The following is an 11,658-nucleotide window of genomic DNA, read 5'->3' as shown; positions in this document are numbered from 1 at the left end:
CCATGTTATGAATAGAGTGTAAATCATGAATGGCTGTGCCATGTTCAATGCAGGGATGTACAGTTCTAGTTCTCAAGGCTCCTGTCCTCCTGGTTTCAGATGTTTCCATACTTCAACACAGCTGATTAAAAGAATCATTTACAGACTTGTGCACAACTAGGTGTTTGGGGATTATTTTATTGGAATTGGCTATGTTGGTATAGGTGACATCTGAAACGTGCAGGATAGGGGTCCATGAGGGCCAGAATTTGACATCCCTGACTTCTAGTCAAGGTCATATATCAGGAAAGTTGTTGTTTGTGACACAAGTTTTTGCTTTATTACTTTAGGGCAAACCAGAAGAATAGGAAGAATGAAAAGATCTCGAAATTGAGAATTTCTTCCTGGAGAAGGCTAAAATACAACCAGAAGCAGAGAGCAATGTCAGGGAAAGGTGGACTGTCAGCAGTCATCATTGTCATTGAGTTCTACAAATGAAGGTATGTGTGAGAATGAATAAGGAAAATGCAAGGAAGGGATGTTTATATTGTCAATTGTTCAACCGATCCATAGGTGACGAATCCTAATATTTGGGGATAAATAATTAACTAAGCAAATATATGTATTGTGGCACATAATTGGAAAGTAAAACAAAATCCTGCTTTAAATAACACGTTTTTAATTTAATGATCCACCTATTCTAAATCACTGATAATATTTGATGAAGCATAGAGTAGGTACTTGAGTAAATGTTCACTTTCAAAACATAAATATTTTGCAACTCCAAGTGCTGCTGTTTACAAATGTTTTTGTACTTTTTTTTTTCCTAACATGTAACACTCTTATTAGAAGTTCAAGAGGTTTATTTTTGCGCAATTTATACTGAAAAAATTATCAAAAGAAGGTATAGAAAGTATTTACTTGCTTTCAGGTTTCATTCAAATGTTAGCCTTTTCATTTGTTTCCCCACTTTTTTCCTGTTTCAAAATCAAACACCAGTTTGTGAGATCATTATCTTCTTTTTTTAATAGGCTGGTAAAGTTTTGCATTGGCTAATTTGCCAATTGTATGTTAAAAATGTTCGTATTTTAATATTCAAAAATGCTTTTGGCCAAAACATATGTGCACTATATGTCAGTAAAAATACTATGCAAATATTGCTGTCCTTGAATACTGAATAAACACTGACAAAACACTGATTGCATCTCTTGTACTTTATCAACGCAGTATCTAAAAACTTTGCACCGTAGTGGTTAAAATCTCATTCTAATAAGAATTAAAAGCACATTCTGTTATTAGGTTTATAGGGTTATTGAATTATGGTTAACGGTTGGTAGAATTTTATTTTTTAACATTATCTGCCAATTACATCTGCCACCCTTCTCCAAATCTGTGCCCCTACCTGCCCCCCCCCAACAAAACTTTCTAGACACGCCACTGTCAGCCTCGCCATTTCAATGACATCCAAGCCCATGAGGATTATTTCTAAATTATCTTTTAATCCCGAGAATGCGTCTGATTTTTTTTTAAGTAATCCAGCTGGGAGGACATAAAACAGGAAATTACAGTCAGATTAAGATGTGTTTTTGTAGATGCACATTCGCATTTGCGGAATAATTAATTCCACAAATCAAATTAAATAAAACAAAAATATTGGGCTTATATAAGCAGGTGTGAACCACCCACTTTCTAAGGTACACCCGTGTAAGTCAAATATTTAATCAGACAATCACATGACAACAACTCGGTGCATTCAGGCATGTAGTCATGGTCTGCTGAAGTTCACATGAGCATCAGAATGGGGAAGGAAAAAGATTTAAGTCAGATTTAAGAGGCGTGATTGTTGGTGCCACACAGGTTTGTCTGAGTACTGTGATTTTTTTCCACACTGCCATCTCTAGGGCTTACACAGAGAAAATATCTAATGAGCAGAAGTTTTCTGAGTGAAAATGTCTTAGCAGAAGAGCATCCCTGAATGCACAACATGTCAAACCTCGAAGCAGATGAGCTACAGCACCAGAAGACCGCACTGGGTGCTTCTCCCATCAGCTAAGAACAGGAAACTGAGACTACAATTCACACGGGCTCACTAAAATAGGAAAAATGTTGCCTGGTCAGATGAGTCTAGATTGCTCCTGTAACATTAAGATGAGGAATTAGAAGTTTGAGTCCAACAGAGCACCTTTAGGATAAAAGAAATCTGCTGCAGCTGTGTGATGCTGTCATGTCAACATGCATCAAATTGAATCTGTGCCAGGTGAATTAAGACAGTTCTGAAAGCAAAAAGGGTCCAACCCAACGTAACACACACAGTTCATTTAAAATAACAATAGTTTAGTCTTTTAGGATCTGATTAAACTCAGGTTATAATTCATTTCCACTTCATGACTACAGAATGTTCTGTATGCTTTAAATCTCTGCTCTTCACTTTGAGTCTCAGGTGTATTAAAATTCAGCAGATAAACAAACTAATGTGTTTCCTCTTCGATGTTCTTATTTCTCTTTATAATTAAGTAAATAAGTGGTCTGTCCCTAATAATTACTCCCTTATGGATTAATCGGTAAAAGCAACAGTCCCAGTTTCTAATGTTGCCCACTTCTGAGCTACAGGGTGTTGTGTCACATGCCTCTCCTGACTTAACTCCCTGTGGCTGGCAGACAGGTATGAGGAAAAACCTGATTTCTGTTTGTCTCAGTCATCATGATGTCTTCAATCTTTTATCATTTCACAGTTTCAGACAAAATGTTCAGCAACAGATCAGTTCAGATAATCAAGACACACAAAAAATCGGAATCAGTTAGACACGCAAAAGCCTTCTAATGTTGTATGTTTTGTTTACGCTGAATTGTGCTGAGCACTAACTCCCGGTTTAAGTCATCGGTGCTGTTTCTTGATCTGTTGGATGTTCACTTTCTCCTCAGTCGACCACCACCAAGATAATCTCTGTGACAACAGACTGACCCTTCAGTTTCAGTTTCCGTTTCTTATTTTTATTTTTAGGATCTGCTCAGATCTCAGTGCTGCTCAATGTTGTCAGACTGGAATTTCATGTTCACGCGGCTGGGTAGAGTAGCACACATGTCTTATTCCCAACTATGCAGTAAAAGAAACACAGAGGCTGATGGGACAACAGGAGATGGGAGACAAAAGGCCCCGCAAGCCATACTGGCTCTTTCACATTTTTTCTCCCTGGTGTAAACTCTGCACACACTGACGATATCTGAACTGACGAGCTGCAAGTCACATCCATGGATAATTACCGCGTGACATCTGTATGAAAGAATTCTGAGTAATGCACTGACATTATGACCGATGAGCTATGTGTGAATAATTAGATGAACTCTGGTGAAGGTCTGTGGAGGAAAGATGGGATAACTGATGGTAACTGTGCATGCCTCTATAAAGCACATTATATACAACAGAAAAGATAGTAATCATTAATAAAATTCTTATTAGTAATTCCTCACACAACATTTCTTGTGCATCAAAGAAACACTTCAGATGACGTAGTCTCTAAAACATGTACAGTTGCAGTCAAAGGTATTAATACACTCGTCACGGTCAAGATTGTTGGGGTAATTTTTTTTTTTTCAAGATTTCTTTAAACAGTATTTGAAAGGATTGTACAGCATCTTAAATGACTAAGAAAAGCAAGAATTGGGTGTAACTTTAAATTTATTTGTAATTTTCTTTAATCCACACAGGGTCCAAGGATACATAGAGGCTAAGACATATACATAAAACCCCTTTTTATCCATATGGTAAATGGCCTGTATTTTTATAGCGCTTTTACTACCGGTAGTCCCCCCTAGGGACCCCAAAGCGCTTTACACACCCAGTCATCCACCCATTCACACACACATTCACACACTGGTGAAGGCAAGCTACAGTTGTAGCCACAGCTGCCCTGAGGCAGACTGACATACATAAAAAGATATAGTTAAATGTCCCTAAGCAAGCTGCACTTTGACCAGACACTTTTGGTAGCCAACAAGAAGCGTCTGGGATGATTCTGCTGCAAATCTGAATTCTCTTCTTTGCAAAATCGGTAAGGTTCAATTAAATGAGTGGGTTTCCTGGCACAGAACCGGCTTTTAAGCACAGTCTACAAATTTTCCATAGAGTTGAGGTCGGGGTTTGGAAAGGTCATTCCAGAAGTTTGCTGTTAACCTGCTTTATCTATTCCGAAACCAGTTTTGATGTGCATTGGGATCATTGTCCTGTCAGAACACCCAGTTGTGTCCAAGTTTTATACAATGTATATGCATGTTGTACAAAACCAAACATATCCAGAGCATGATGCTGCCACCACCATACTTGACAGCTGATACAATGTTCTCAGACTTGAAAGCCTCACCTTTACTCCTCTAAACATTGTCTTGTCATGGAGGCCAAACAGCTTAGTCTTTGTCTCATCTGACCATTAAACTTTTCTCAAGAAGGAGTTTGGCTTGTCCATGTGGAGAATTTTTGGCCAATCTTGAAGGCGTTTGTTTGGAACAGGGGCTTCTTTTCTTTGTCAGCAACCTCTGATTTAAGATTCACTTCACTGTGGTCAGTGATACTGGTGTTCCAGCAATTTCCAGTTCATGGCAGGTTTGACCTTCGATGGTTCCTGTATTGTTTCTAAACATCCCAACCAAAGTCCTCTTATCTGAGGGTGACACTTTTTCCAGACCTCAGCTAAGTGGTGACACATCTGAAAGACTTGTACCTGTGTACAACTGCTTGAACTGATGATCGGCAGTTGTTTAAAAACGGCTCCAAGAGACCTTCTGAACTTATGTAAATCCACAATTCTTATTCTTAGATCTTCAGTGACTTCCTTTGACTTCCCAATTGCTCATTGGAGTATTGGTCACTCCAGTGAATGCTGTCAAACAAACACTTTTTATGCTGCAAAGAGTTGTGTTGACCAGTTGTGGTCAGTCATGATCACTAATGAGAAGATAATAGGCCTTGGTCTTGTCAAGTTGAACTACATTGCAGAACCTTTAGCATGACTGATTAAAACCTTTGACCGTGTGTAGATCGTAGAAATACCAAAAATAAATTCAAACTTGTGGAACCTTGTCTTGTTTTTTTTTTTTTTTTAAGTAATCAAAGATCCTCTACAATTATTCATTAAAAGTCCAAAATTAACATGACATTCATGCCCATGATGAGTATGTTTCAACTTCTGACCTGTGTGCTGTATGCATTTTCAGATATTATCCACTAGATGGCAGCAGAGTTAAACATAGTGCCAGCGTTTGCGTCATAATTGTCCACTGCTGCTGATTATGGATGGGCTGAAACAAGGCGGCTTTTTGCCTGACTGTCAAATAACCCCTATGACGAAACCTGGTAATTCTCTACAACCAGATTCACATTAAAAAATGATGCAAGGTCAGACTGCTAATGACAAAAAATAAATAAAACACTGCAATACAGAAAAAAAGGACTGTGTTTCATTATACTCACTTTATCTTTTATTCAAAAAAAAATTAAGTTTTGAATTTGTTCAGATTAATTTCTTTAATTAATTTGATTGTTACATTTTTACAACTAGCTCTTTGTTGTTGTTGTTGTTGTTGTTGTTTTTTTAAACTTTCATGTTCTGTTTGAATTTGAGCTACTTTTGTTCAGGTTTTACCTTAATGAGATATTAGTTTCACTATGTGATAATATCATAAGATCATATGTATTTTATTTTGCTGAGCTCTAATGTGTAATTAATTTTAATTTCATTAACGTATCTTACAAAACTACAAAGGATCCAGCCAGTAAACTACAGTTACTTTTATTTCTCATTTCTTTTCAGTATTTTCTAAATGAAATGTATAAAACCTTTGAAATATTTTTCCTGGATTAAATTCACATAATTAATAATACTTAAAGTGTATAAATCTTGTCTCCCCAGGGTTAATTTATCACACAAGTCTGCTCACACCACCACCCACAACCCCTTTCCAACAGCGCTAGAAACAGATCACCCAGACTGTAAGACAGGACGTGACTAAGGAGTAAATGGGTACATTTCATCACCGCCGTGTTCACAACATAACCAAATATGAACAAAAGTACTTTGTTTCCACAGTAATGCTACAACAAATACACTTCTTACGGAACAGGCCCTGGAGTGCGTCACTGGTTTGTGTTAAGTTTTTATTTCTCTACTTTCTTCTGTTTAGTTTTGTACAGTTTATTTTCTTCTATCAATTCACTGCAACTTAGAAGTAATACTTACTTAGACGGCGTTTTCGCTCATGGAAAACGCAGGGTTCGAGTGTGCACAGCGAAAACAGACTTTCTAAAACGATGACGTATGTCAGTCATGTGATGCAGTCACGTGACCAATTAAACTAAGCTAGCGGAGGGCAGTTGTTTTGTTTGCTCTCAATTTTGACAGCCCTATTAAATATTAATATCAGTCTGTACATGCTCCAGATAGCTTTTCTTCAAATTCTTTAATTCTTACTCACTTTTGCAACTTTGTATTTTTGTGTTAATCGCAGAAACACCTCCACCTCATTGTTAGTCCATTTAAAAAACTCGATGCTTTTCCTCAAAATTTTGCCGCGACGTTTCAAAGAGAGGCAGGTCGAATCTTCTTGCGTTTCACGCATGCGCAGGACTGGAAAGTAAGCGTTTGCGGCCGTTTGAACGTGGACGCTCAACTCTGTGAAAATGACTGAAAGTGCTTTTGTGGACGCGGAGCGTTTTCGGACGAAAGCGCCGTTTTCAAATCTATCCGGGCTAGTGTGGACGTGACCTTAAATGATATCTTTGGGGCCTTGGTCACTAGCAGCCCAACCAGAGACTCGCAATTTTTCCCCATTTCTTTGTATCTACAAAAAAAATCCCAAAGATATCATAGTTTGATGGGCATAAAATAGTATTTTTACGCCAACGGGGCGATTATTAAAGGACCACTACACATGAAAGCAGCTAAAATTAAATGCTTCACTCCAATGTAAAAATGTTAGCCTACTTAGCAATGCAGCTAAATTATGTAAAACTGTCAGACCGTAAAGGTCCAAAATAACATGATTTGTTTAAGGATTCATACGTGACAGAGAGACGTGCTGACCTCTGCTATTTCAGCCAGTGGTGTTGTTATCAGTCACAACTGGAATTATGAACTCAATAAAGAACCGTCAGACTTTATTCCACCATGATATACCATCTGGGTTAAAATCTGATTGATCTAAAAAACATACTGCCAATGCAGTAAAAGCATATCTGGATAGAAAAACAGACTGGAACACTATCAGTCGTGCATTGGTCTCTCCAGTTCAATTCAATTCAACGTAATCTCCTACGACATTGGCGTCCACACATGTGGACAATACATTTTGGGTTGTCTAGACCAAAATACCAATTTTGCTCTACAAGGGCGTGACATCTACTTATGAGGACGTTGTAGTGCCACTGTTATTTTTGAAAAAAAATCAGGTAATTCTTTGTTTTTACATTTATCAGGTCCCAATTGTCATGGTCCGCAGTGGTTGGCTGAAATTTCCATTAGGCTCCTGAGCCTACCTGGGATCCGCCCCTGGGGAGGACCACCTCCTCCAGTTCCTGCGCACCTGGAGCCGATTGCAGGCAATCAAGCCAAAGTGATTTAAGCCTCACCCTGATGTTCATTCACTGCCAGTTTGTTTCATTGCTTTTGTCCTTGCCACAGTTCCAAGCCTAAGCCTAACTAATAAAATATTGTTAAACCGCCTGCTGTCTCTTGGCCATCTGCTGCGACTGGTTGGGATGAGGGGAGGAAGACAGGATAAAGACACACTGTGGAAGAGAGCAAGAGATTAATAATAACTAATGATTAAATGTAGAGAGGTGTGTAATCATGTAGCGAGTAAAAAAGAAACGCACACAAAGAAACAAATGGCTCATAATTCCCTGACAAGAAAGCATCAGAAAATGAATGATCGGAAGACAAAGGCCATTTTTTCTCTGTGTGTACAGCTGGAAGTTGTTACAGCTCAGTTTCTCCCATATTTGTATTTCCACTTCTCGGAGCCCGGAGAACTATTCCTGAAGACTATTTCAAGAAATGACGAGAAAGCTTACCTAAGAGAGTTCTTTTTATTGAAGAATAAAAATGGTCAAACCAACAAACTCTATTTTTGACTTATGTGCTGTATTTCCGTCTATGTGTGGGCATGTCTCAGCCAGTCACTGACCCATTTTCCAGTTTTCGGAGCAAACTATAAAGGACATGAGACACGGCTCAAAACTTATATATGAAATAAAATGCTCCACTCTGTGACCTTTTGCACAGTTACCCTCCTCAGTGATGCAGCTTCATTATGCAAAATGTGTCTAGCAGTAAAGTTTTATCTGAAAGGTGCTAAATGACACAATTTGTTTAAGTATTCATAGTGAGGAAGAGACAGATACACCTCCGCCTTTTGAAAAAAAACACAAAAAACCCCAACTCTGTCCAGGATGTGCAGAACATCATCTGACACGTTGTCCCCTCAGATGATATTTATATAGTTTCGCTTCATGAATCAATAAACGTGGGCTTCAGTACTTCACTACGCCACCGTGGCTCATTCCAGTACTGAACCTCTGTGAAAATAAAAAGATCTGAAACCTTTCGGACATTTCTCAGATTCTGTTTCATTAAGGACTTAAATATTATTATACAATATGTACAAGACGTAAGTACTGAATTCATTTACAACAAAGCATCAGAGAATGGATGATAGCCAATTAAAAACAAGTATCTTTCTGCGTGTACAGGTGGACGCTGTTAGCGGTCAGTTTAATGCGTCGCAGCTGGATGCAGACAGTTTTTCTCATATTTGACTTTGCAGATCGCCTTTGTTTTTTTTTCTGGTCTAATCTTATTTGGCACGTACTACCTGGTGTTAGGTAGCTTCATGAAAAAGGTGATGCAGCAGATGCAGGTTAAACACTTCTCCACAATGCATGCAACAAAGTGAAGCCTTTGTGTAAAATTTTTTTGGCACGTGGTAAATAAAACCAATGCGGTACAATGTGGCTTTTTATAATTGCTGAACTTTCTCACGCTAGCTGCACAGCAGTGGGTGATTGTCCCAGAATAAGAACTTGCTTATTATTATATTATTAGGATAATAAAATAAATGCTAAACTTCCTGTACATAGAGAGTGCACAATAAAAACCAACACAGATCATTATCTAGTCTTTGTGATTCATGAGAAAAGCTTCTTAGTGGAGTGTGAAATAGTTATCTATGAAAGAGAGATTCTTCAGTTCTCCATGAAAGGCCCTGTGTGGACTGAGGTAAAGATGTGAGGAGTGCTTCATCACAGGCATGAGTTCCTGCTTATGTGCTCAGAGATTTGATTGAGTAGGACAGTTTTAACTGTGCAGCCATGCAGTGTGACAACATAAGGTTTATAAAACTCCAAGGATAAACAGCTGAAAATATTTCTGCATGCAGAGATGTGTAAAAGTGATTTTTTTGTTATCACCTTTATTTTTATTTCTTTATTTCTACAGAAATTTAACACCACCAAGACAGACAACTAATTGCTTGTTAACACCTAAAAAAAAAAAAAAAAAAAAAGCAGAAGCCTCAGGCTTCCGGGTAAAGGCTGAACCACATAATCACACTTTTTTTGCATTTGCATTTCCCTTTAAAGAGTACGGGCAGCTCCAAAGGAGTCGTTTCTTTTTGTGAAGACATCAAAGAGGCACGTAGCTCACGATGCGTTGCAGCTTCAATGGCACTCTGCTGATCAATGTCCTCCCTCCTCTGCTGATGACAGAGTTTGTCCTGGGAGTTCTTGGTAATGGTTTGGCTCTGTGGATCTTCTGCTTCCACCTGAGGCCCTGGAAAAGCAGCACAGTGTTGCTCTTTAACCTGGCAATGGCTGATTTTCTGCTCAATATTGTTTTACCTCTCCGTGCCAGCTACTATTTCGCCGGGATCAAATGGAAGTTTGGAAACGCCCTCTGTAACATCTGCCTCTTCATGCTGGCCCTGAATCGCAGCGGAAGCACCTTCTTCCTGATGGCCATCGCTGTGGACAGGTACATGCGTGTGGTGCATCCCCACCATCCCATCAACTCTCTGAGCGTCTCTAAAGCCATAATCGGAGCACTCGGGCTGTGGTTGATCACCACTTCAATGACTGCTCATGTCTTCTCTTTGTCACACATCAACACAACGTACTGTGAGAGCTTCATGATTGACACCAAGACCAAGGGTAATCTTTCCTGGCATAAGTTTGCATTTCTGTTTTCCTTCTACATGCCTCTGCTGGTCATCCTCTACTGCACATTCTGCATCGTTCGCAACCTGAAAGGGAGGCAGTTGGCCCAGCATGCCAAGATCAAGAAGGCCTTGTACTTCATCATAGTCGTGGTAGTGCTCTTCATCATTTGCTTCCTCCCAAGCAACTTCACACAGCTGGTGATCTGGATCAAGTCCTATAAATTAGCCGGTTCCTCTAACATGTGTTCTGAAATGGAAAACCTTACCATTGTATTTTACATCACCATTAGCCTGACCTACCTCAACAGCGTTTTGGATCCTGTGGTCTACTACTTCTCCAGCCCCGTCTTTAAGAGCATCTGCAGGAAGGCTCTTCATCTGCCTGAAACAGAAAATGCTGAGAGTACAGAGAAGAAAACCCGGGAAACGGGCTCCCAGTCGATCAGCCAGCTGTGATCACTAAACTGAGGAGGTATAACAAGCAGCTTCATAGCTAAAGGTTCAATTTAAAGTAAGTTTATCGATTCCATCATTAAGCTGTAAGTGCTAAAGCTATTTCATATTTACTATTAATTGCATTTTCAAAACATGGCAATTATGGAGTAAAAACCTCTAAAAGTCAAAAAACGATGCAGCTGTGTCTTCTATAGAGCCGTTTCTAGCTAAAGCAGTCTCACTCACACTTTGAAATAATAAGCTACACACTGGCACAGAAATCCTCCGAACTGAGTGATTAAACTTTTCATCAGTGAAAAGCTTTTTTCTTTTTTTTTTCCCAGCACATCACTTGCTTAGAAGCTATCACACCAATGCTGACTGCACTTTTCTAAATGTATTTGTCTTCCAAAACATGTACATGTTAAGACGTGTGAATTAAACAAAGATTATGTGAAATAAGGACATTTATAACCTCATCTGAATAAGATTTCTTTCTTTTGTCATGTGAAAACTATAATAATGAGAAACATACTGCATATATACATAATGTATAAAAGCTTTTATACATGAGTTAAAAATATGGATATATATTAAGGCAACTTTGAATAAAAACAACAAAACTGTATGAATATGTATTCTTTGTCTTTTGCCAATGCTGTATGAACGTATGATAATAAATATAAGTTTATTGTCAACACTGAGATGTTGCCTGTTTTCTTGGAATCTTTCAGAAGTGGGCGATGAAGGGATCATAATGAAACTGCTGGCATTGCAGCAGTACAATATGAAGCACACTCCTCCTGGTTAAGATGGCTCAAAAATATCTCCCTGTAAAACAACAGGCACTGGAGTTTATAGCTGCTTTTACGTGGCTGGGGTAGAAGGAGGGTACACCCTGGACCGCTTGCCAGTCTGTCACAGTCTGTGAACAGCTGACTCTCTAACCAAAGATTTAAGATGGCGGCGCGCACAGACGCAGCGGCCCGGAGCTCCTACTGCCCCCCCCCTCTTTCTTAAATAGATAACTATCATATCTGA

The 11,658-nt window shown here is 38.9% G+C and overlaps 1 protein-coding gene and 1 long non-coding RNA gene across 3 annotated transcripts; both read left to right on the top strand.

Moving 5' to 3' along the window:
- The first annotated feature begins 311 nt into the window (after positions 1 to 311).
- On the top strand, positions 312 to 7,661 carry LOC309719326. 2 transcript variants are annotated; one of them, XR_014280226.1, is made up of 3 exons: positions 312 to 479; positions 5,883 to 6,112; positions 7,445 to 7,661. It is a non-coding gene; the product is annotated as an uncharacterized lncRNA (long non-coding RNA). The 2 variants fall into 2 exon arrangements; XR_014280227.1 differs by having other exon boundaries at positions 5,883 to 6,603.
- Positions 7,662 to 9,576: 1,915 nt separating this feature from the next.
- Positions 9,577 to 11,278, top strand: LOC309718176 (hydroxycarboxylic acid receptor 2-like). The gene has a single exon (XM_082553203.1). It carries the CDS (start codon positions 9,673 to 9,675, stop codon positions 10,636 to 10,638), a length of 966 nt encoding a protein of 321 aa, XP_082409329.1. The 5' UTR covers positions 9,577 to 9,672; the 3' UTR covers positions 10,639 to 11,278.
- Positions 11,279 to 11,658: the final 380 nt, after the last annotated feature.

This window comes from Aulonocara stuartgranti (genome assembly GCF_965226115.1).
Source record: "Aulonocara stuartgranti genome assembly, chromosome: 12".
Taxonomy (NCBI): Eukaryota; Metazoa; Chordata; class Actinopteri; order Cichliformes; family Cichlidae; genus Aulonocara; species Aulonocara stuartgranti.
This window is presented reverse-complemented; position numbering and strand designations above follow the sequence as displayed.